Source organism: Mustelus asterias, chromosome 1 (genome assembly GCF_964213995.1).
Source record: "Mustelus asterias chromosome 1, sMusAst1.hap1.1, whole genome shotgun sequence".
NCBI classification, from domain to species: Eukaryota; Metazoa; Chordata; class Chondrichthyes; order Carcharhiniformes; family Triakidae; genus Mustelus; species Mustelus asterias.
The window spans coordinates 30,953,804-30,980,787 of record NC_135801.1 but is presented as its reverse complement, the minus strand read 5'-3'; the positions used below and the strand labels follow the sequence as shown (position 1 = coordinate 30,980,787).

Below are 26,984 nucleotides of genomic sequence, written 5' to 3'. Positions count from 1 at the left end.
CTCCACTGCTTCAATGGGCAGAGAATTCCAGAGATTCACTACCCTCTGAGAGAAGTTCCTCCTCAACTCGGTTCTAAACTGACTCCCCCTTATTTTGAGGCTATGTCTTTGAGTTCTTGTTTCCTTTCATAGAAATCATAGAAACCCTACAGTGCAGAAGGAGGCCATTCGGCCCATCGAGTCTGCACCGACCACAATCCCACCCAGGCTCTACCCCCACATATTTTACCTGCTAATCCCTCTAACCTACACATCTCAGGACTCTAAGGGGCAATTTTTAACCTGGCCAATCAACCTAACCCGCACATCTTTGGACTGTGGGAGGAAACCGGAGCACCCGGAGGAAACCCACGCAGACACGAGGAGAATGTGCAAACTCCACACAGACAGTGACCCAAGCCGGGAATCGAACCCAGGTCCCTGGAGCTGTGAAGCAGCAGTGCTAACCACTGTGCTACCGTGCCGCCCTTTCTAAGTGGAAAGAATCTCTCTGCCTCTACCCTGTCGAGCCCCTTCATTATCTTATATGTCTCTATAAGATCTCCCCTCAGCCTTCTAAACTCCAACGAGTACAGGCCCAATCTACTCAATCTCTCCTCATAAGCTAACCCCCTCATCTCCGGTATCAACCTGGTGAACCTTCTCTGCACTCCCTCCAAGGCCAATATATCCTTTCGCAAACAACGGGACCAAAATTGCGCACAGTACTCTAGTTGCGGCCTCACCAGTACCTTGTACAATTGCAGCAAGACCTCCCTGCTTTTATACTCCATCCCCTTCGCGATAAAGGCCAACATTCCATTTGCCTTCTTGATCACCTGCTGCACCTGCAAACTGAGTTTCTGTGATTGATGCACAAGGACCCCCAGGTCCCTCTGCACAGTAGCATGTTGTAATTTTTCACCATTTAAATAATAGTCCATTTTACTATTATTCCTTCCAAAGTGGATAACCTCACACTTGTCAACGTTATACTCCATCTGCCAGATCCTCACCCACTCACTTAGCCTATCCAAATCTCTCTGCAGACTTTCCGCATCCTCCATGCAATTCGCTTTCCCACTCATCTTTGTGTCATCTGCAAACTTTGTTACCCTACACTCGGTCCCCTCCTCCAGATTGTCTATGTATATGGTAAACAGTTGAGGCCCCAGCACCGATCCCTGTGGCACGCCACTAGTCACCAACTGCCAACTAGAAAAGCGCCCATTTATTCCAACTCTCTGCTTCCTGTTAGATAGCCAATCCTCAATCCACGCTAACACTTTACCCCCAACTCCGTGTCCCTTAATCTTCTGCAACAACCTTTTGTGAGGCACCTCATCGACGCCTTCTGGAAATCCAAAAACATCACATCCACCGGTTCCCCTCTGTCAACTGCACTCATTACATCTTCATAAAAATCCAATAAGTTTGTCAAACACGACTTTCCCTTCATGAATACATGCTGCGTCTGCTTCATCGAACCATTTTTTTCCAGGTGTCCTGCTATTTCTTCTTTAATGATGGATTCCAGCAATTTCCCAACTACGGACATTAAGCTAACCAGCTTGTAGTTACCCGCCTTTTGTCTACCTCCTTTTTTAAACAGTGGCGTCACATTAGCTGTTTTCCAATCAGCCGGCACTTCCCCAGAGTCCAGCGAATTTTGATAAATTACAACCAACGCATCTGCTATTACTTCTGCCATTTCTTTTAGTACCCTGGGATGCATTCCATCCGGGCCCGGGGACTTGTCTACCTTTAGTCCCATTAGCCTACCAAGCACTACCTCTTTAGTAATAGTAATCGTTTTAAGGACCTCACCCCCTACAGTCCCACGACCGTCAATTTTCAGTAAGCTATTTGTGTCCTCTACCGTGAAGACCGACACAAAAAACTTGTTTAAGGCCTCGGCCATTTCCTCATTTCCCATTATTAAATCCCCCTTCTCGTTTTCTAAGGGTCCAACATTTACTTTAGCTACTCTTTTCCTTTCTATATATTTGTAAAAACTTTTGCTATCAGTTTTTATATTTTGTGCTAGTTTAGTTTCATAATCTATCTTTCCTTTCTTTATCGCTTTCTTAGTAGTTCTTTGTTGTTTTTTAAAGCTTTCCCAATCTTCTAATTCCCCATTAGTTTTGGCCACTCTGTCGCATTGGTTTTTAATTTAATACTCTCCTTTATTTCCTTAGTTATCAACAGCTGGTTATCCCTTTTCTTACATTCCTTCTTTATCACAGGAATATATTTTTTGCTGAGTACTGAGAAAAATCTCCTTAAAAATCCGCCACTGTTGCTCAGCTGTCCTACCAACTAGTCTGCGCTCTCAGTCTACATTAGCCAATTCTGCCCTCATCCTATTGTAGTCCCCTCTGTTCAAGCAGAGGACACTGGTTTGGGACCATACTTTCTCACCCACTATTTGTATTAGAAGTTCAACCATATTGTGATCACTCATTCCAAGAGGATCCCTCACAAGAAGATCATTAATTTTACCTGTCTCATTACACAGGACCAGATCCAAGATAATTCGCTCCCTCGTAGGTTCTGTAACATACTGTTCGAGGAAACTATCCCGACAGCATTCTAAGAACTCTTCCTCAAGTCCACTGCGTCCGACTTGAGTCAACCAATCAATATGCAGGTTAAAATCCCCCATGATTATTGCTGTTCCGTTTTTGCACGCATCCATTATTTGCTTGTTTATAGCCCGACCCACCTCAAAGTTATTATTTGGGGGCCTATAGACCACGGCCACCAGTGACTTTCTCCCCTTACTATTCCTTATCTCCACCCACAACGATTCCACATTATGCTCCTTAAAGCCTATATCGTCTCTCACTACCGCCCTGATGTTATCTTTAATTCAGTAAGGAGTCTAACAACACCAGGTTAAAGTCCAACAGGTTTATTTGGTAGCAAACGCCACTAGTTTTCGGAGCACTGCTCCTTCGTCAGATGGAGTGGAAATCTGCTCTCAAACAGGGCACAGAGATACACAATCAAGTTACAGAATACTGATTAGAATGCGAATCTCTACAGCCAACCAGGTCTTAAAGATACAGACAATGTGAGTGGAGGGAGCATTAAGCACAGATTAAAGAGATGTGTATTGTTTCCAGACAGGACAACGAGTGAGGTTCTGCAAGTCCAGGGGGCAAGCTGTGGGGGTTACTGATAGTATGACATAAACCCAACATCCCAGTTTAGGCCATCCTCATGTGTGTGGAACTTGGCTATCAGTTTCTGCTCAGCGACTCTGCGCTGTCGTGTGTCGTGAAGGCTGCCTTGGAGAACGCTTACCCAAAGATCAGGGGCTGAATGCCCATGACCGCTGAAGTGCTCCCCAACAGGAAGAGAACAGTCTTGCCTGGTGATTGTCGAGTGGTGTTCATTCATCCGTTGTTGTGGCGTCTGCATGGTTTCCCTAATGTACCATGTCTCGGGACATCCTTTCCTGCAGCGTATCAGGTAGACAATGTTGGCCGAGTTGCAAGAGTAGGTACCGTGTACCTGGTAGATGGCATCATCTCAAGTGAGAACACCATCTACCAGGTACACGGTACCTACTCTTGCAACTCAGCCAACGTTGTCTACCTGATACGCTGCAGGAAAGGATGTCCCGAGGCATGGTACATTGGGGAAACCATGCAGACGCCACGACAACTGATGAATGAACATCGCTCGATAATCACCAGGCAAGACTGTTCTCTTCCTGTGGGGGAGCACTTCAGCGGTCACGGGCATTCAGCCTCTGATCTTCGATAAGCGTTCTCCAAGGCAGCCTTCACGACACACGACAGCACAGAGTCGCTGAGCAGAAACTGATAGCCAAGTTCGGCACACATGAGGACGGCGTAAACCGGGATGTTGGGTTATGTCACATTGTCAGTAACCCCCACAGCTTGCCCCCTGGGCTTGCAGAATCTCACTGTCCTGTTTGGAGACAATACACATCTCTTTAACCTGTGCTTAATGCTCCCTCCACTCACATTGTCTGTATCTTTAAGACCTGGTTGGTTGTAGAGATTCGCATTCTAATCAGTATTCTGTAACTTGATTTTGTGTCTCTGTGCCCTGTTTGAGAGCAGATTTCCACTCCATCTGACGAAGGAACAGCGCTCAGAAAGCTAGTGGCGTTTGCTACCAAATAAACCTGTTGGACTTTAACCTGGTGTTGTTAGACTCCTTACTGTGTTTACCCCAGTCCAACGCCGGCATTTCCACATCATGGTTATCTTCAATTAACAGAGCTACCCCACCTCCTTTTCCTTCCTGTCTATCCTTCCGAAATGTCTGATACCCCTGGATATTCAGTTCCCAGTCCTGGTCACCCTGCAACCACGTTTCTGTAATGGCCACTAGATCATACCCATTTGTACTGATTTGTGCCATCAACTCATTCACTTTGTTTCGAATGCTACGTGCATTCAGGTAAAGTGTCTTTATGCTAGCCTTTATATAGACCCGATTTGTTAGTGCATTTTTTTGATTGCACGCTCTGTCCCTACCTGTCGCAAACTGGTTATCCTTCCCCGGAACATCTCCTTGCTCTGTGTTGGCACGTTGTGGGACAATATGGGGACTTGCATTTAATTCAATATTTTTATATAAACATGTTTTGAAAATCCTTTTTTTATTGCAGATTGTTTGAATTTAGGAAGACAATAGGAAACAGAGAAAAATGTCAACAGTTGGTTCCAAAAGACTACCCTATATTCATTGACAAGGTAACAATTTCATGACAAGTGGCCTTTTGTAAAGGTGCAATATTTCTGTTTTTGGTTATGTTATTGGATAAGATAAAACAACATTTGAATTTTATTTTGCCCTAATTTAACTTGTATGTCCCAGTAAATCAAATTTTGGTCTCCACTGTGAAAGCAGACAAGCACTGAATTTGGTTTCACTCGTGCAATATTTCTCATGGATGGTCAAATACAGTGCGGATAACCATCGTAGATTTACATGGATATTTTCTCTACCAATTGCATGCAGCCATGTTTGCCTCCAGGTGAGTTTAATTGCACAATGATGCATTTTCACTAATTAATAGCTGACACTTTATATGAGCCTTTAATGTAAGAAACGGGGGCAAGTCAGATCAGACACAGTGGTAATTAGGAGAGGATAGCAGCGATGACCAGAAACATTGTCGAAGATGTTAGTTTTGAGACTGTTTTCTCATGTAGGGAAAAACGTAACCAGAATAAGAGGTTTAGGAAAGAAAATGAATTCAAGAAGACTACAGTGCTGCTACTGATAGGATAGGGGGAGGGCGTGTGAGTCATGGCTCAGACTTGAGCAGAAATTATGAGCTGGGATATAGACATGGGAGAGGATGGAGGAGGGTAGTGAGCCATGAAAGGGTTTGTCAGTTAAATCAGCGTGCTATGGGTACAAAGATACCATGGAGGTTACAGTACTATTAGAGCACTAAATGAATGTGACTTAGTACAATTGGACAGTGGGTGCTGCAGTTACTAATGAATTGGAGCATTTTTGAGAGGAGGTGGATTGGGAGGATGTTGGAAAAATCAAGTCTGATGATGTGAAGGGTATGGTTGAGGGCTTTGGTGGTAGTGGAGATGAAGTAGGTGAAAATAAATTATGTTGAAGATGGGCTGATTGTGGATTCTGAAACCCGGCACAGGGTTGAGCAGGGCATAGAAGTTGCATAATGTTGGGTTTAGTTTTGGTGAGCCGCTAAGAAGAGGGTAGAATCCAGTTTCCGGCAAAAACTGAACAGTAGCTTCATTTGTGCCAGTGTTGAGCTGGGGAAAGTTCTGACTCAATCATGACTTCATGTCAGACAGCACAGCTAGTAAAGCGTGGTTCATGACTGAATAATCTGATCCCTATGGAACAATATCTAGCCTCCTGTAGGCACTTCCCATTAATTTAGGGTGCTGGAGAAATAAAGCTGATTGTCACTTTACATATGCTTATACTCACAATACAATTATTGGGTGACACCGACTATTCACAGGATCACTGAAGAACTAGAAGTGTTAAGGAATTTGGGTGGAGAGATTGAAGGTCAAGTTCCATTGATTTCATATACAAGAACCTATAAAACCACTTGCCCAATATCGGAACAAAGACTGGTTTCAGTTTTGGATGCTGTTCGTTAATCATTGTATTTCCTTTCACCATCTTCTCTACACACTGAACTGTGGCGCAGGAAGGTGATACACAAAGATAATGAGAATGTGTGGCTGCTCAGTATTTTCATCTCTGTGGACCAGTATTAAATCAACAGGCAATAATATGTGATACCATATTTGAGATTTAGAGCTTGCTATGCAGAAAACTGTACATGAACTTAGATGATGGATCTCTTCTAAGATAGACCATGTATTAAAGTACCCTCTTTGTTTATATTGTTACTATGCTAAAAGAATGCATTGTTACTGGAGATAATAGGAAAATGGTATACAAACTGTACGGTCTCCTTTTAGCTGAAATTCCCCAATATGAAGATTGGAGGCTCTTTTCAGAAAGGGTGAAATCAGGTAACTATAGATCAGTCAGTCCAATATTAGTAGGGATACTTCTAACAATAGAGCTGGATTAAAGGAAGAGGCTTATAACATTGCCAAAAGAGTAATAAGTCTAAGGATTGGGAGGATTTTAAAATTAAGCAGAGGATTAACAAGAAATTGATAGAGAAAATAAGATAGGAGAGTGAACTAGCTAGGGACAAAAAACAGACTATTAAAGCTCCTATAGGTATGTAAAAATGAAGATGTTTGTGAGAGTAGACATGGATTCTTTACAGGAAGAGACAGGAAAAATAATAATGGAGAATAAGCAAATAGCAGAGGTATTGAACAAATACTTGGTATCCATCTTCACTTCAAAGTAGACACTAGAAGCATTCCAGAAATATCAGGGAGCTAAAGATTCTGCTTCCAATACCTTTTGAGGAAGAGAGTTCCAGACACTTGCAACCCTCCGAGAGAGAAAAATTCCCCTCATCTGTCCTTATGTTTTAAACTCTGAACCGTAGTTCTAGATTTTCCAACAAGAGAAAATATCCCCTCCACCCTGTCAATACCCCTCAGGATCTTAAAGGTTTCAATCAAGTTGTCTTTTACTATTCTAAACTTGGGTGGATACAAACCTTTCCTCATAAGATAACCCACCCATTCATGGTATCTCCTTCGTTTCACTGAAATGGTCATCGTACCATTTCACCAGATTCTCTATCTCTTTCCTGTACTCCGTCTTGTCATTGTTTGAGATCTGACCCACTACAGTGGTATCGTCAACAAACTTGAAAATGGAGTTGGAATTTGGCCACACAGTCATAAGTGTATAAAGAGTATAGTAAGGGGCTGACAACATAGCCTTGCGGAGCACTAGTGTTGAGGATAATCGTGAAGGATGTGGCGTTGCCTATCCTTACAGATTGCGGTCTGTGGGTTAAGAAGTCTAGAATCCAGTCACAGGGGGAGGAGCCGAGCCCCAGGCCACGGAGTTTGGAGATGCATTTTGTTGGGGTGATGGTGTTGAAGGCTGAGTTGTAGTCAATAAATAGGAATCTGACATCTTGTTATCCAGGTGTTCCGGGGTGAGTGTAGGGCCAAGGAGATGGCATCTGCTGTGGAGCTGTTGCAGTTCTAGGCGAACTGTAGTGAATCCAGGCAATCTGGGAGACCAGAGTTGATGCGTGCCATGATTAACCAATGCTTCTTTGATCTTGTCTTTGTGTGTCATTTTTGGTGCACTGGTGCTGAAGAATGTTGTGTATTAGTTTCTAGCAAAACTTATTTGATGTACCATGTCAGTTGTTAATATCCATGAGAAGTGAGTCAAGCTTGTGTGTCAATTCAGATTGAATGGCAAAGCCCACGCCTGACTGTCAAGGTTGGCCTTGGACTTACTAGTCCAGTAGAATGTGTAGCTTGTGCCTACGTTTTGAAGATGAGGCGCCTCTGTAAATCTTGTTTCACTTGGAGTAGCTATGTCAATATTGTACCTGTCTCCAATATTCTGGCTGTGAGGGCAGTCCTACATTCAGGCCTTGTATTATTATCCAGACATGTTCTGACATTTCACAAGCTGAATGTCATATTTTCTTTGTTTGGACTACAGTGATTGGTGACCAACCAGGAGCAGAGAGGGAGGACAGAGTGTGTTTATGGTTTCTTCTCCTTCACCAGATAGGGGAGCAATTTATTGTGGCTAGAGATATGCTTTGTCACCTTAGGAAGATACAAATTCTACATCTGCCCTGATCTGTGGAGATCGACAATCGCCCTGAGGCATCCTATGTGCTGGTTTACAACTGTAGACTCCCAGTATCATCTACTTGCCTTGTCGCCACTTCTCCATTGCCTTGGGGCTTGGTAGCCTGATATATTGGTTGATTTGATTTACTTGATAACCTGTACATTGAGTATATTTAAGTGTGTGAGGTTTTGTGAAGAGCCACTTGCACCCTCTTCTCTGAGGCAGCTAATGCAAGTTTTTTTTTCTAATGTACTTGCTAGCTGCAAAATCGAAGTGGCTCACTGGTGTTTCAGTAGTTAAATGTGTCAGCCATAAGTTCTTAGAAATTAGCAGCATTGCAATTGTGTATCCATGTTTCCAGTGGAAAAGTATGAGGAAAATCTTGTGTGAATGAGTTAAGCCAATTTTCACATTCTAATTTCCTGGTAACGTCTGCACCACGAGGATCTGGCAGATGGAGTATAACGTTGACAAGTGTGAGGTTATCCACTTTGGAAGGAATAATAGTAAAATGGACTATTATTTAAATGGTGAAAAATTACAACATGCTACTGTGCAGAGGGACCTGGGGGTCCTTGTGCATCAATTGCAAAAACTCAGTTTGCAGGTGCAGCAGGTGATTAAGAAGGCAAATGGAATGTTGGCCTTTATCGCGAAGGGGATGGAGTATAAAAGCAGGGAGGCCTTGCTGCAATTGTACAAGGTACTGGTGAGGCCGCAACTAGAGTACTGTGTTCAATTTTGGTCCCCTTATTTGCGGAAGGATATATTGGCCTTGGAGGGAGTACAGAGAAGGTTCACCAGGTTGATACCAGAGATGAGGGGGTTAGCTTATGAGGAGAGATTGAGTAGATTGGGCCTGTAGTCGTTGGAGTTTAGAAGGCTGAGGGGAGATCTTATAGAGACATATAAGATAATGAAGGGGCTAGACAGGGTAGAGGCAGAGAGATTCTTTCCACTTAGAAAGGAAACAAGAACGAGAGGACACAGCCTCAAAATAAGGGGGAGTCTGTTTAGGACAGAATTGAGGAGGTACTTCTTCTCTCAGAGGGTAGTGAATCTCTGGAATTCTCTGCCCATTGAAGCAGTGGAGGCTACCTCGTTAAATATGTTTAAGTCACAGGTAGATAGATTTCTGATCAATAAGGGAATTAAGGGTTATGGGGAGCGGGCGGGTAAGTGGAACTAAACCACTATCAGATCAGCCATGATCTTATTGAATGGCGGGGCAGGCTCGAGGGGCTAGATGGCCTACTCCTGCTCCTATTTCTTATGTTCTTACCACCTAACCCAAATATTACCTGAAATCTAAGAAAACTCATTAACATAGCTCAACTGCCATTCAAAACCTCTGCATGATTGAATTTATGGATTTACTGGAGTTTTTAAAATTACATTCAATTTCACTTAAAATTCCAAACACCGGTGGGCCTGACATCATCTGCTTGCAGCTTATTTTGTAGCTCTCAGACAATTCTCAACCTGACAGCACAATTCAAATCTTGCAGCTTCACCTCTGCTGTTTTAAACTGGATTTTCTCAGATGTTTTTGTTTTTCCCTTCCCTGATCAAAGTCCTGGGAGGGGCCTGAAGAATTTATTTTTAGGATTTACTCCACACCATTCAGAAGGGCAAAAAAGTTTCAATGGGCATTCCGCTATGTGTTCCCTTATTCACGATGATCGTCACTTTAGAGGAAAAGCAGAGGCAGGAGTTGTAACATATGAGGTGTCATGGCAGTAGATGTCTGTTTTGAGATTTTTTTAATGTTTTCACTCAAGATTCTTGGGATTTGCCACTGGTCTTGCCACTTTCTGTAGTCCAATGAATACCATTATCTTTGTTGCAGAGTATGCAAAGTAGTTTCCCAGGTAATCCAGGTGCAAGTTTGCATCAGGGAGGACAGTTCAGAATTCAGTATGACAGAGGCATAATTTGCTGATTTTTGCCATTCCATAAAATTCTTAACTATAAGGTTTTTTGTCTTATACCATTGAACCAACAATGTCTTTCACCAGTGCCAAGCTATATAAACTTAGGACAACAAGTGGTCTCATTGTGTCAAGGATAAATTGTCCAGCATTCTTGTTACTTATAACTACCTTAACCGGCTGATTAAATTGCAAATTAATATTCTATATAGAATATCTTTAACAAGAGATAGAGAAATTGGGGAAGGGAAATGTTTGCAATGATATGAAGCTGAGAGAAGGGTGGAATTTAGAAGCAAAATTGTTGAAATTTGGTGCAAGAGAGGAAAATGGCAGTGATACAGTCTTCAATGGATTGAAACGAGTTGATTGAGGGTTCCAAATAGAATTGGACCAAGGCATGTTCCATATATGTCATAAAAAGGAAGGCATAGCTAGGAGCCAAATTGTTTCCATAGCAATACCTTTTGTTTGGAGGAAGTGAATGGCGTCAAAGGAGAAGTCGTTCAATGTAAGAACAAGTTCAGCTAGGCAGAGGAGGATGCTGGTGGATTGGGACTGTTCGCACTTCAGCTAGTGGGTGAAAGGGCCATTCGGTCTTGCTAGTTGGGGTTGCAGGGGTGTAGAGGAACTGGATGCCCATGATGAAAATGAAATGTTTCATGCAAGGTCTCTGACTGCTTTCTTGGTTCAGAGATGTTTATTCCAAATTTTGCATTGTTAATATTGGTGAGGTTTAAAATGCTCACAGTTACGAAGAATGAAATCTGACAGCAACTTGGAGTCATAGAGGTTTACAGCATGGGAACAGGTCCTTCGGTCCAACTTGTCCATACCGCCCTTTTTTTTAAAAAACCCCTAAGCTAGTCCCAATTACCCGCAATTGGCCCATATTCCTCTATACCCATCTTACCCATGTAACTGTCTGAACGCTTTTTAAAAGACAAAATTGTACCCGCCTCTACTACTACCTCTGGCAGCTTGTTCCAGACACTCAGCACTCTCTGTGAAAAAATTGCCCCTCTGGATCCTTTTGTATCTCTCATCTTAAACCTATGCCCTCTAGTTTTAGACTCCCCTACCTTTGGGAGAAGATATTGACTATCTAGCTGATCTATGTCCCTCATTATTTTATAGGCCTCTATAAGATCACCCTCAGCCTTCTACGCTCTAGAGAAAAAAATCCCAGTCTATCCAGCTTCTCCTTATAACTTAAACCATCAAGTACCGGTAGCATCCCAGTAAATCTCTTCTGCACTCTTTCTAGTTTAATAATATCCTTTCTATAATAGGATGACCAGAACTATACACTGTATTCCAAGTGTGGCCTTCCCAATGTCTTGTACAACTTTAACAAGACGTTCCAACTCCTGTATTCAATGTTCTGACCAATGAAACCAAGCATGCTGAATGCCTTCTTCACCAACCTGTCCACCCGTGACTCCACTTTCAAGGAACTATGAACCTGTACCCCTAGATCTCTTTGTTCTGTAACTCTCCCCAACGCCCTACCATTAACTGAATAAGTCCTGCCCTGGTTCAGTCTACCAAAATGCATCACCTCGCATTTATCTAAATTAAACTCCATCTGCCATTCATCAGCCCACTGGCCCAATTGATCAAGATCCTGTTGTAATCGGAGATGACCTTCACTGTCCACTATGCCACCAATCTTGGTGTCATCTGCAAACTTACTAACCATGCCTCCTATGTTCTCATCCAAATCATTAGTATAAATGACAAATAACAATGAACCCAGCACCGATCCCTGAGGCACACTCCTGGTCATAGGCCTCCAGTTTGAAAAACAACCCTCTACAACCACCATTGTCATCAAGCCAATTTTGTATCCATTTAGCTACCTCACCCTGGATCCCGTGAGATTTAACCTTATGCAACAACCTACCATGCAGTACCTTGTCAAAGGCCTTGCTAAAGTCCATGCAGACAACATCAACTTCACTGCCCTCCTCTACCTTCCTGGTTACCCCTTCAAAAAACTCAATCAAATTTGTGAAACATGATTTCTTCTGGCATCCATATTTGCAGTTAAATGTGGAAATCCGCAGATATCCCAGTAAAAAGTTTGGCCAAATGCATTCAGGAATAAGTTAATTTTTAATGGCGTGTTAAGTGATAATTGCTGCCAAATCTTTATAGGCCTCCAGATTTAATTTCACAAGTGTAAATTCTCATTTCTTCACAGGCTAATTAATGCTGGAGACATTTATAAAACTTATTTTTTCATTTCTTTACCTTAATTTTAATGTCTTTCCCAATCTTTATTTCACTCTGTACAGAATTTAAATCAAATTTATATGTCCTGCTTAGACAGCTTGTCTCAATGTGGATAGGTTGAAGAACCATGACCTGCTCATGGATGCCACCGATGTCTTGTTAGCAGGTGTTGTGCTGGATCAGATCCCAGATTCAAGCAAGTCTACACTCAAAAGGCTGAGAAAACTTTGTAGGCAGCTGTTGAAGAGTTCGGCGGCAAATGCCGATCTTTCGCTGCTGTCCACAAAATCTGGGTCTGCATGTTTGGCGTGGCACTGTCTAAAGTGAGAAAATTTAAATCAAAAAATAAATTGTTTCTTTCAGTCTGCGAAGGAATAAATTGTAACTGAAAGCTGTTTGTTACAGATGGAAGAACAGGCTGATTGTCAGATCCTGGATGGGCACTTTGTGTCCCCACTCGATCATCATCTACCAGGGATAATGCCAGCTGAATCTGTCAAAGCTAGGTAAGGAAGTAAAGGCATACAATTGAATTCTCACTCCTGCGTTTTCTCCCTGAACTGTATGAAATATTTCCTTATTTAAAATAATTGTTGGATCCATCTGTTTGGGATGTACAGATTCTTGAATGATCGAAGTCTTTTCCAATGATATCCTTAATGGTTATTTATGTTTCCACTCATTTGCATTAGTATGACAAATTGTGACTGATGCCTTTACATTTCCTGCTATTTTCTTGAGTTTTCTTTCCTTCTGTATCCATTGGCCTTCATATTTTGATCATGATCAAAAGCTAGTGTTAGCAAAAATTGCAAGATAATCTCCTTTCATCCCGACTAAGGGGTAGCACACTGTGTTGTCACTTGACTACTTTATGCCACAATTCTTCAGTAGCATTTTTTTTTAGATAGCTTCCAGTTGACGTATAGTGCTGCTGAAGAATAAGTTCTTATAAAGCAAAATGTTTCCTTAATCAAACTTTTCAGATGAAATCTCTACCACATGTTATGACCCTGATGTTTTGAATTAGTTGGAAGCTGTTGGACAAAACTAACATTTGCTCCATTTATTGAGATCACATTTTTGGTTCTCAATTTTTACCATGGTTGATAACCTTTAGTTTAGGTGCAGTGTGTAGAGCAGTAATTAGTCAATATTAAGTTGATTGCTTTTGACCAACATCCAGAAACAATAAGGATGCTGATTCTACTGGAGGAATGCAGAAGTTAAGCTGATAGAAGATGCTCAACAAGAAAGGAATAACTGCTGCATTTAATATTGGGAAACAAACCAGATCCTATTAGAGAAATACGCATATGGAGTCGGGGGAAGGTGGGAGGGAGGGAGCATCTAGGAATGCAGCAGGGAATATTTGAGAAGAATATTAGTACAGTTCAAAAGAAGTACATTTTCTAAAACTGTGGACAAACTAACTAATAAGGACAGGGATGAATACTAATGGGATAAGGATAACACTGAAATGTAACCAAAATATGCACGAAGTACATAAAGGAGAGGGTGATGAATGTGAACCTGAAGAAGTTGAATGATTAGGAAGGCAAAGAGGAATTATGAAATTAAATTATCAAAATATATAAAAAGAAATAGTAACAGTTTGGTACAGAAATAAAGAAAAATGATGAGAATAAGATACGCTTGCAGGTCATGGTTGTGAGATGCAAGAGGTATGGAATAGTTATTTTACCTGTTAACCAGGGAGAATAACAGGGTAGATATAACTTTAGAGGAAGAGATCAAATGCTTATTAAGACATTTAAGATGGAAAGGAATGAGATAATAAACTAATCAAACATAGTTTCATATAACACAGAAGGAAGCCAGTGTCTGAGCTGGTTCTGTGAAACTGCTATTGATTACTCCTGTTTCCCTGCTCTCAATAGCCCTAAATTTTCATCTTTTCTATGTACTGTGTACACTGCTGAAGGTTATTATTGAATCTGCTTCCTCCTCCTTTTCAGGCAGCGCATCACAGACCATCATATCTACCCCTGGCTTTTTTGCCAATTATCTCAAATCTATGCTTTCGGTTACTGACCCTTGTGCCACTGAAAGCAGTTTCTCTCTCCCAACTCAAAATTACTCCTAATTTGAACACGTATTAAATCTCCTCTTAACCTTCTTTGCTCTGAGAAGAACAATCCTAGATTTTCTTGTTGCTCCACAGTTGCATTCCACATCCCTGGTAATAAACATTAAATCTCTTTTGCATCTTGACATTTTCTGAATTCCAGCTGCAATGTAGCATGTGGTTTAATAAAGATTTATTATAATCATGGATCCAGTTTGGATTGCACCCACACTTAAGTCTAAGGAAGCGATAGGAGAGATACTGGTACTTAATAGAAAAGGGGATATTGCCTGAGGACTGACAGATGGCTATGTTATTTCTATAATCAGAAGGGAGATGGAACTATAGACCAGTAGCTTAATATCCATGGCAGGAAATATATTGGGGATGTCACTCAATGATGTAATAGAAAAGTTGTCGAAACCCAATATATTAAAAAAAGTCAATGAATTTCAAAGACGATCATGCTTGACAAACATTCTTTTTTTTAAAATGAATGAGGATAATACATTGTACATAATGCCTAGGGCTGGTTAGTTCAGATGGTTAGAGTGCAATGTTTTAATTATGCTGACAGCATGGGTACCCATAATGTTTGGGGCAGCACAGTGGTTAGCACTGCTGCCTCAGCGCCAGGGATCTAGGTTCGATTCCCGGTTTGAGTCACTGTCTGTATGGAGTTTGCGCATTCTCTGCATGTCTGTGTGGGTTTCCTCTGGATGCTCCAGTTTCCTCCCAGAGTCCGAAAGATGTGCAGGTTAGGTGCATTGTCCATACTAAATTCTCCCTCAGTGTACCCGAACAACTGTCGGAATGTGGTGACAAGAGGATTTTCGCAGAAACTTCATTGCACTGTTAATGTAAGCCTACTTGTGACTAATAAATAAACTTTAACTTTAAAGGCTAAGGTAGTTCTTGGGGTCTGCCACTTCTACTTGCCTTGTTGTGATAGTGTGACATCATTGAAAGACTGCTAGAGATGGAGGTCTGTGGAGAACTATAATTAGTACCCTTCAAATAACAAGACCTTGCGTTATGAGAGAATGTATGTAATATACATGGACTTCAAAAGGCCCATTATACGGTTCTAATTGGTAGTCTCATGAGTGAAGTCAGGGCATGTAGAATCTGGGTAAACAGTATAATGGATAGGAAACTGACTTCAACACAGAACATGAAGTAGGTATTAATAGTCACTCAGCCTCACAGAAGGTCCTGTGTATGCCTATATAAGCATTTATTTACAGGGATGCATTTTAGAAGGATGCCCCTCCTCACCCAACAATCATTTTGTCTATTCCTTTTATACTATTTTGGGGTGAATCAATTAAACTAAATCTGTTGCTATTTATAGGGACACAAGTAAATCCCTTGTCAATGCCCACTACCTGTTTAATTAAATACAATTAATGTGCAATTAGTGGTGGCGTTCCACAGGGATTTGTCCTGAAATCATTGTTTACCATTGCTATGAATTATTTGGTCTCTGAAGTACAATATCAATTTGCAGATGACGCAAAATTAAGGAGTATAGTTAATACTAAGGAAGGCTACAACAACACGAGGACATTGACACAATTGCAGAATGGATGTGTAAATGGTGATGAATCTCACTAAGGGATCCACAGGGATCTGTCCTGGGACCTGTGCTGTTATATAAATGACTTGAACGAAAACATAGATGGGTGGGTTAGTAAGTTTGCAGACAACGCAAAGATAGGTGGAGTTGTGGATAGTGTAGAAGGTTGTCAAAGGATGCAGTGGGATATAGATCAGCTGCAGATATGGGCGGAGAAATGATAGATGGAGTTTAATCCGGGCAAGTATAAGGTACTGCACTTTGGGAGATCAAATGTTAAGGGTAAGTATACAGTTAATGGCAGGACCCTGAACAGCATTGATGTGCAGAGGGATCTTGGGGTTCAAGTCCATAGCTCCCTGAAAGTGGATAGGGTGGTAAAGAAGGCATTTGGCATGCTTGCCTTTATTGGTCAGGACATTGAGTACAAGAGTCAGGATGTCATGTTGCAGCTTTATAAAACTTTGGTTAGGCCACACTTAGAGTATTGCGTTCAATTCTGGTCGCCACATTGCAGGAAGGATGTGGAGGCTTTGGAGTGGGTGCAGAAGAGGTTTACTGGAATGTTGCCTGGTTTAGAGGGTATAAGCTATAAGCAGAGATTGGACAAACTAGGGTTGTTTTCTCTGGAATGGTGGAGGCTGAGGGGAGACCTGATAGAAGTCTATAAAATTATGAGAGACATGGATAGGGTTGACAGTCAGTATCTTTTTCCCAGAGTTGAAATGTCTATTACTCGGGGGCATACACTTAAAGTGAGAGGGGGAAAGTTCAAAGGAGATGAGGGGCAAGTTTGTTTACACAGTGGTAGGTGTCTGGAATGTGCTGCGAGAGATGATGGTGTTGGCAGATAGGGCCTTTTAGATAAGTTCATGAGTATGCAAGGAATAGAGGGATATTGAGCAAGGTTAGGCAGAAGGGATTAATTTAATTTGGCACCATGTTTGGTACAACATCGTGCTGAAGGGCCTGTTCCTGTGCCGTACTGTTCTATGTAAGTGTGAGGTCATGCATTTTGATAGGATGGATAAGGATACTGCCTACTCCTTTTGAAAATTTGAGTCTTCACGTGAGAGAGACACATAAGGACCTAGGGGTCAAATTCACATCATAAAAGTACCAATGCAGTTAACAAAGCTATAAAGCATGCAAACAAAACACTGGGTTTTGTTTCTAGGGTTATAGAATTTAAAAGCAACAAGTTGTGCTAAACATGCATGGAACCTTGGTTAAACAGCAATTGGAGTACTATCCATGTTAGTTAAAGGAGTTAAAAGTACAAGAGAAAATGCAAAAAGGATTTACAGGAATGATACAGAACTCAGAAGGTTCAACATTTGGAAAAGTTTGAACTGGCTGGGATTCTTTCTCTAGAAGGACTGAGAGGTGACCAAGTAGAGGTCTCTAAAATTATGAAGGGGTTTGATAGGATAGACATGGTGAGAATGTTTACACTTGTGGGGAATCAAAAATTGAGGACCAGAAAGATACAAAAATCTGAGATCACGTAGAGGCGTTGATGGGCTGTCTTTGATTTGATTTAATCCATTGACTGTCTACACTTCCTGCTGCCTCAAAAGCAGCCAGCATAATCAACGACCCCACGCATCCCGGACATACTCTCTCTCCCATCACCTTCTGTCGGGAAAAAGATACAAAATCCTGAGGTCACGTACCAACTGACTCAAGAACAGCTTCTTCCCTGCTGCCATCAGACTTTTGAATGGACCTACCTTGCATTCAGTTGATCTTTCTCTACACCCTAGCTATGACTGTAACTCTACATTCTGCACTCTCCTTTCCTTCCCAATGTACGGTATGTTTTGTCGGTATAGCATGCAATAAACAATACTTTTCACTGTATACTAATATATGTGACAAATCAAATTATAATTGCCTATAGATCTAATAAGGAATTCAAGAAATCTTAAGAGTGATGAGAATATTGAACTCTCTACCACATTTGCCTCTAGTGGTAGAGGCAACTAACATAGATGCATTCAAGGGGAATCTGGATAGGTACATGAGGGGAAAAGAAGCCTATGTTTACTGATGGAAGGAGTTTTGACACATTCAATGTCTTCTAAAATAGTAGTCATACACAGAAATGAACTTGATTATTCCATTTATTTTTCTTTGCGTAAAGGCAGAGCCTCATCAAACCTTTTGTTTGCGTCTCTTAAAATTAAAACAAAAGTTCAAGAATTTTATCAACCTCAAGCCATGCATACTGTCCCAGATAATTCATTATAGCATGACAGTAGTTATTGTGAGAAGACCCCAGAAATAAAGCAGTTCCTACTAAAACACCCAGGTGCAAACTTGTTTATCATCTTGGACCCATGGTCCTGTTCACTGTCACTATCATAGATATCTCATTTCACAATGTTTATAACGTCACATCAACAGGCAGGGATCACGCATCCTTAGCTTGAAATAAACGGCATAGTCAGCTAAATTGTGAATTGATGCATTCGACCTTGGGGCATCCTGGAAATGAGCAGCCTTAACCATTTCATTATTTCTAGCCATGGTACAAAGCCATAAGCTCTCCACAAATGAAAAGAAAATAGATTAAACCAAATACTGATCCAAAGTATGTGTATGACGGAGTTTGTGTAATGTGCAAGTTGTGTGTCTGTGCATAATGTGCCAGTGTGTGTGTCTGTCTGTACTTCTGCACGGTATGTGCTCTCAAAATACCACCTTTGCCTGTTAGATCAAATGGCCTACTGTAAAATTCTATTGATCTGTGCCCAATCTTACCTGGCCATGTTTAATGGCTTTCACCCAATATTAAGCATCAGTTTCTGTAACAGGGTAATTAAGTGGTGAATTGCAAGATTTCAATATGCCATTACATATTTAAAGGCCAAGAACAATTTCTTGCCCCAAAAATTAGTGGTGATAAGCTCACAGTCACTTACTGAAATCCCTAACCTTTCTTTTGATCAGGATTATTTACAAGATCACATGGTAAATTTTCTGCCACTACATCAATTCCCAGCTTGAAGATTTAAAGATTGTTCAATACAATACAGACAACTTGTGTGTTTATTTTAGTTATACTTTATATCACAGTAGTCTTGGTTATGCAAAATGTAGCACAGAAATTATTTTTTGAGTTGTTAAATGGAAATGTAGGACAAAAAAAGCCAGAGCTCCCTGGATGACAAGAAATGGAAATTAAGATAAAGAAAAATTATGCTTATACCAGATGTCAGGTAGAAAATGCAATTGAGACCTAGGCTGAATGTAGGCAGTTCGGAGGAAAGATGATAAAGCAAATAAGAGAAACAAAGAGGGGGTATGAAAATAGACTTGCAGCTGACATAGAAAGGAATCCCACTCTAGGTATATAAATAGTAAAAGGGTGACAAAAGGTGGAGTATAGCTGATTACAGACCAAAAAGGGGATTTGCGAATTGAGGCAGAAGGCATAACCTGAAGTATGAAATAAATACATGTCTTTACTGAGGAAGATGATGCTACCCAAGCCATGGCAAAGGAGGAGGTAATTCAGTCACCAGAAGATAAATTAACAAGGAGGTAGGTATTGGATAGGACACATGTAGTTGAAGGCAATAGGATCAGACAAGATGCATCCAAGGATACAGCACGAGACACTGGTCATAATTTTCCAGTCTTCCTTAGATTTGGCAGTGATGCAGAGGACTGGAGAATTGCAAAATTGCACCCCTGTTCATAAAAGGGTCCAAAGATAAGCCCAGCAACTACAGGTCAGTCAGTTGAACTTGGTGTTGGGGAAACTTTTGTAAACAATAATTTGGGATAAAATGAATAGCCACATGGACAAATGCAAGTTAATTAATAAAAGCCAACATGGATTTTTTGGAGAAAACCATAATCGACTCTCTTGCTGGGGTTTTTTTTTCATAAGGTAATAGAGAGGGTTGGTGAGGGTAATGCAGTTGATGTGGCATACTTGGACTTCTAAAAAGGTGTTTGATTCAGTGTCTCAGAACAGATCCTGAGCAAAGTTATAGCTCACTGAATAAATGAGACAGTGGCTATGTGAATACAGAATTGGCTGGCTAACAAGAAGCAGAATAGTTAATAGATACTTTTCCAGCTGGAGGAAGATTTGTAGTGAAGTTCCCCTGGGGTCAGTGTTGGGACCCTCACTTTTCCTGACGTATATTAATGACCTGGAGCTTGGTGCATAGGGCACAATTTCAAAGTTTGCAGATAATGTGAAACTTGGTATTATTGTGAACTGTGAGGAGGGTGGTGTAGAATCTCAAAAGGACATAGATAAGTTGGTGGAATGGGTGGGCAAGTGGCAGATGAAGTTCAATTTAGAGAAATGTAAAGTGATTAATTTTGATAGAGATAAGATGGGGAGTCAATATACATTAAGGGTACAACTTTAAAGGGATGCAGGAGAGAGGAACCTGTGTGTATATTTGCATAAACCATTGAAGGTGGTAGGTTGAGAGTGTGATTGATCAAGCACAGTATCCTAGGCTTTATGAATAGGAGCATAGAATGTATGAGCAAGGAGGTTATGTTGAACTTGTATAAGACAATTCAGCCTCAGCTAGAGTATTGCATCCAGTTCTGGGCATTTCACTTTAGGAAGGATGTGAAGGCATTGCAGCAAGTGCGTTAAAGTTTTATGAGAATGGTTTCAGGAATGAGGAACTTCAGTTAAGATGTTTTCTTTGGAGAAAAGTGGGCTGAGGATATTTGATAGAACTATTGAAATCTTGAGGGGCCAGGACAGAGTTCCCACTCATGAGGACACAGATTTATAATAATTGGCACAAGAAGCAAAAACAATATGAAGAAACACTTTCCGTGCAGCTAGAAAGCACTGCCTGCGGATGTGGTGAAGGCAGGTTCAATTAAAGCGTTTAAAAGGGAATTGAATAGTTATCTTAAAAGGAAGAATTCTCCTGCCTTCTTACAGAAACACGGCACAAAATCACTTGTTCTCTATGAGAGCCAGCCCAGATGCTATGGGCTGAATGACCTCCTCCACTATAATTTTTGTAATTTATGAAATTTGAAAAGAACAGTTTGTAGATTGATTACTGAGGTAATTAACATGATTACATTACAGACCAACTAATAACAAAACTTTACATTGTCAATAATTTGTGGTGCTGCACATAAAATGATGCAACAATCTGATAATATATTGGGTAAAAGCACTTTTTCTATAGTACTGAGTAATACAAATCCGAAAACCTGCTTTTTGTGATCTCAGTGCTGGGTGATATATTTTAGAGATGGTGTCTGTTTCTTTGGCTGGGGATGGAATGAAAACAGGGTCCCTTTTATGGTGATTTCTTGTTTAAAAATGAATATATAGATTAAGCAGATATCTGTTTATGATTGTGATGAATGTGATGCTGCGAATTAATCAGGGGTAAGGAGGGGAAAGTTTATGTCCACAATGCAAGAGTATAATCCATACAACTAATTTACATTAGACCTTTAATATTATTAAATGTCTTAGAACACTTCACAGGAGCATTATAAGAGGAAAAACAATATTTGGAGGAAAAACAATATTGTCCCATCTAATAATAATATAAGCATGTAAAGCATAATTAAGACCTTGCAGCATATCAAAAACAGAGTGGTTGAAATTTAATTGGCATGCCTTGGGTCCTGCTGTTAGGTGGGTGAATGGTGGTACCATGGAGGAGATTTTAGCAGTGACAGTGGTTGATACCCCCTTGAAGGGCTAGTGAGAATTTTCTATTAGTGCCTTGGGCTAGTCAGACGTGCCCTGGTGATCCGAGGGGTGAATGCGGTGGAATCAGAGACACCTGGACACCCTCTCTCCCTCCACCCGGAAGCTGCCCCCGGCCTTGCTCAGTTGATGGCCATTGTGAAAGAATCCCATAGCATCTCCACAGTGCAGAGGGAGGCCATTTGGCCCATCGAGTCTGCACTGACAACAATCCCACCTAAGACCTATCCTTGTAACCCCACATATTTACCTCACTAATCCCTCTATCCTACGCATCTGTTATTAGGTGATCAGTTGGCTGCCCACCTTGGCTGTTGATTGGCCACTCCTCGGACCAGGCAGCACCACCCCTGCCTGTTCTAATTGGGCTTCCATGCCAGAATATCCCTATATTTTCTCCACGTAAATTGGTCACCCTACACCCACCTAGCAGCCGATCGCCAGAGGGCTGGTAAAATCCTGGCCATTGTGTCATGATAGATTCTGACTCAGCCCTGCTTGTTTGGATTAGAGCTGCTCATTGTATTTTTTCACACCATGAGCAGATTAAAAGTTTGCATGTTAGTTTGCTGAGATATTAATCATATATCAGCTGTTTTTTCAGTCCAGTTTTGTGTGTTTAGGATTTATGATTATCACATCATTGTACAACTAGCAACGTGAAGTTACTCACACTGCCATTGCTGCAGGTTTCAGTTCATAGTTCCCAAAGAATGGAAGAGTAAATACCGACCTATATGTATTCATCTGGCTGGCACTGGAGACCATGTAAGTAGAGAGAATGATAAAATTGATTTACACAAAGTAGCCTGATTTCTTAAATACATGAGATATCATTGCTAAAACAGATATAAAATTGTGATTGTTATTCTTGTATTCACAGCATTATTTATGCTTAAAATATTTGCCCTCTTCTTCAAAATACATTGATATTTTGCTGGAATATAATTTCATGATCACCCAAGTAATTATTATTCATCTGTAAATCTTGACAAAGTACCAGTAGGTTACTTGCCAGTGAGGAGACACTATAGTTGAGCCTGGTCTACCCGTTTAAAAAATTACTTCTCTCTCCTTCATCTTTTGCTCTTTCCAGATCATGCCAAAATCCTTGAGTGTAATAATGTCTGTTACTGCAAATGTCTGAAGATCAGATTGAACTATTTTTGATATCCCTCGTGCAACTCATTCATGGTCATTTGAGTGAGGTGCTAGAGAATGACTAGTGTCCATGGAATTGTATCCCAGCAATAAGTCAACTTTTTCGGGAAAAAATTGTTGGTTTAGATGTTTCAACAAAAAAGGAAATGTTTTCAATTCCCCAACTCTCGTTCAAAAAAAATGGCGAATGCATTACCTAAACCACGAAGACCCCATGTTTTATTACCAGTCAGTGCTAAATGAACTAATTGCCATCTGAACAGTGATTAAGTTTCTGCAATTGCTGTAAGCACTAATATCTAACAAGGAAGAGTCATACAGGATTCCAACTCAAGATTGTTACTTTGTGATCCATTCCTTGAAAGTACATGCATCTGTACAAGTAAAACATTTTAGACGTGACCTCCATTATGTATTTTCCAACTGGTATCCATTATTTTGACTCTTAGAGGATGGCTTGGCTGCTTGTGTGAGATGTAGGCGATTTGTCAGTATCCTCAGGAACTACACCTCAATTTGGGCTGTTGCTACCAAATACCTACAAGGTTTTGTTGGTGACTAAGCTTGTAAAATATCTTAGCCAGTTAACAAAGCAGCAATTTGGAATATACCGCAGCCTTTTGTAGAACAGTAAAATGTGCTTGTTGTGGTCTTGTGTATATAAGCTTCAAATCCCTTTTGCCAAAATCTTTGTGGGGTATGGGGTTAAGAGGTATGAGGAGAATGCTGGAGTATGGTGTTGGGATATAGGATCAGCCATGATCCTGTTGAATGTTGGAGCAGGCTCAAAGGGCTGAATTGCCTACTCTTCTTATTTTCTATGTTGCTATGCTATCTTCTAGTAATGCCCTGCAGGGTTGGTGAACAAACAAAAGCTCCCCCCTCCCCCCCGAGCTACATTGGCCATGGTAGGACAGGTAGGTAGTGTGGGGGTGGTGCTTCATGGAGAGAGGGATGTAAGCTGGCCGGTCGCAAGAGTGAGGGGTGGCTCCTAGCAGAGACCCCCACCGCCACTTCCCAATGTCGATTCCCTCGATCAGGGACTGAGTGCCTTTGATCAAGGCCCCCACCCTGTACAAACGATGCATGGTTTTGATGCTGTGCACATCACATGGCGGCAGGCCTATTGCGGCTGAGTTAATGCCAGCAGTGGTGGGGTATGATGCTTAAGGGGTCATTAATTGACCACTTAAGGGCCTCAATAGATGGCAGAATTCAAAAGTCATTCATAAAGGGTTGCCTCGGAGCTTAATTCTGGTGGGGGCAGGAGGGCAATGGGTTTGCAGTACACCACCATTTCAGCCTGATTACATGCCATTCCCACCTCCAAACTCACCACCAGCAAGAGCAGAAGTATCTGCTCAACATTTCAAGTTGCATATAACCCTTTAATACTGAAGTAGGGTGAAAATGTGGTAGGTTAAATGCCATCAAAGGGAGGGGGGGAAGAACAAAAGAGAATGGTTAGTGTGGACGAGATTACATGACAAAGATATAATGGAACAAAAAGTAAAGGGAGTGGTTGTAGTAAGGACACAAAGCATTTGTCCGGAGTGAATAAAAAATGCCAGTACAATGAAATCTCTGTGTGAAAGCAAAAACATGAATAGCAAGGTTCCAACTGGCGCAAGGCAAAAAAAAGAATCAAAATGGGGACAGAGTTCATGGTCTGAAATTGCTGTAAAGTGCTGAATTGAGCTTGTATTGAGCTTTACTGGAAAACTGCAGCTGCAGGGTGAGAACAGAGATGTGAGCATGAGAGAGTAAGGTGGTGAATTAAGATGACAAATAACTGGAAGCTTGGGGTCATGCTTGTGGATTGAGTGGAGGTGATCCGCAGAGTGATCATCCAATCTGTGCTTGGCCTTCCCAGTGTAGGGGAAACCTCATTGTGCGCAGTGAAAACAGCATACTAATTTGAAAGAAAGTTGTAAGTAAAGCACTGCTTCACCTGAAAAGAGTGTTTGGGGCCTTGGACAGTGGGGAGAGAGGAGGAAATGGTGCCTTTGGAATGCTGCCAAGGGAGGGATGGAAATGATGTGTTTGGTGGTGGCATCATGCAGGAAATGGCAGACGGTGATCCTTTAAAGTTTGTGGGGTGAAAAGTGAGGAAAAGGGGAACATTATCACAATTCTGGAAAGAAGAGGAAGGCATTGTCACATATATAGTTAAGTTTTTTTGGGATCGGACAGAGAGAGGACACCCTCTTTTCTTCGTGCTCTGCCACTTTTCTTTCAGCTCATGTCCAACCCTGGTTGCCCTTATATTTTGGCTTATTGTCTTCTTGTCTCCTGGGCCTTTTCTTTTTTTTAATAGATATATTATTACTCCTGTGCGGGGTGGTGAATGGGGAGTACCCTCATTTGAAAGGGGGGGGGGTGGAAAACAGAGTGATGGTCTGGTTCTGCTGTATTTTAGGCGATTGGGGGAGATAGTTGTTGAGGTGGTGTGAGTTGGGGGTGGGGGCTGTTAGGTTGGGGGTTTGTGTGTTTTTGGGGGCTGGGGTGGATGTCAAGGTAGTGCGCGTGTTGGAGAGTTTTCTTGGAGTGTTCCTGGATGGGGAAATTTTGTGTCTGTTACTGAGTCAGACTCCGTTTTTTTTTGTGAGGGGGGGGTTAGCAGGTGGGCAACTGGGGTGAGGTCAGTTCTGGAAAGAAGAGGAACGAGTTGGATGTGGTTGAGGACCTTGTGTTTCATAATGAGGGGAATCCCTTGTTGAAGAAAAAGGGAAGACCTTTCAGAAGTGCTCTTCTGGGAGATTGTATCATCAGATCAAATGCACTGCAGACAAAGAAACTAGGAGAACAAAAACAGAAAATGCTGGAAAATCTCACTAAGTCTGACAGCATCTGCGGTGAGAGAACACAGCTAACGTTTCGAGTCTGCTGACCGCATCTGTGGCGAGAGAATAGAACTAACATTTTGAGTCTGGATCCAGGCTCAAAACTTCAGCTCTCTTCTCGCCCCACAGATGTTGTCAGACCTACTGAGATTTTCCAGCATTTTCTGTTTTTGTTTCGGGTTCCAACATTCGCAGTAATTTGCTTTTAAGAAACTGGGAGAATGCAATGGAGTGCTTACAGGAGGCGGGATGTGTGAAAATGGTTAGTTAGCTTATAACGAATATTGATAGACAGTCTATGCCCAGAAATGGAGACAGTGAAGTCGTGAAAAGGAAGTGTCCAAGGTGAACCGTGTAAATGTGAGAGACAGATGGAAATTGGAAGCAAAATTGACAGTCCTTTAAGGACCCTTTTAAATGTGCACAATTTTGTTGCATGTGGAAATGGCCTGATCAATTGAGCTCCGGCACCCGATCGCTGACATCAACAGAGCCTGCAAAATGGTTGGCGTCTTTGTTGTTTTTTGAGCCCATATCCTTGCTGTTGAACACCTACCCTATTCAACAACTCTCCTCCTGCTCTCCTCGCTCGCTCTCTCTCTCTCACCCCCCCCCCCCCCCAATTTTCACTCTGGGGTCGCACCAACTGTAAAGCATTTATAATGGGGTCACAGCAAAAAAACATTTAGGAAGCACTAACTTATTGACTTGAAAGGATGATATGGCGGTTTTTAAAAATGTGGCTGACTTAAATCGTTTGTGGCTTTTATAGAATTTGCATATCAAACATTCCATTTAACTCATTTTCATTCAAAACTATTCCTAGTTTTACTGGCGAAGACGTACACTGATGGCTCGTCCAATGATAAAGGAAGCATGCATCGGATCACTTCTACTGGAAAATCCTTACTATATCCTTTTGTGCATGTTTATAAATTTTGCTGTCTCACTAATTGTTGCAGTGCTATACTAACTATTTTATGAGAAAGCTCAGAATTGCACTTAGTTTGGAAAAATTGAGATCAATAAACTACTTTTTCTAAAACAACAATGGAAGTATAGCTTTTATTTTTAACAGGAAAATGATGCAGCAATTCCTGGATGTCTTTTGAATTCTTATTAGTTATAAAAATTTTCCTTTTATTGAGGGACTAGTTTATGTACTTTCCAGATTAAAGAATTTAACATGATTTTA

At 41.3% G+C, this 26,984-nt stretch overlaps 2 protein-coding genes across 2 annotated transcripts in view; one reads left to right on the top strand and one right to left on the bottom strand.

The window, feature by feature from the left end:
- mfsd8 (major facilitator superfamily domain containing 8) overlaps nt 1-26,984 on the bottom strand; it is a 185,964-nt gene that overhangs the window by 107,433 nt on the left and 51,547 nt on the right. The gene's annotated exons all lie outside the window — the stretch shown is intronic.
- Nucleotides 1-26,984, top strand: part of abhd18 (abhydrolase domain containing 18) — an 89,253-nt gene that overhangs the window by 14,857 nt on the left and 47,412 nt on the right. Inside the window, exons 3-6 of the mRNA XM_078211138.1 lie at nt 4,631-4,715; nt 12,798-12,898; nt 22,475-22,553; nt 26,616-26,700. Of these exons, the coding sequence (XP_078067264.1) occupies nt 4,631-4,715; nt 12,798-12,898; nt 22,475-22,553; nt 26,616-26,700 (350 nt within the window). The remainder of the gene's footprint in view (nt 1-4,630; nt 4,716-12,797; nt 12,899-22,474; nt 22,554-26,615; nt 26,701-26,984) is intronic.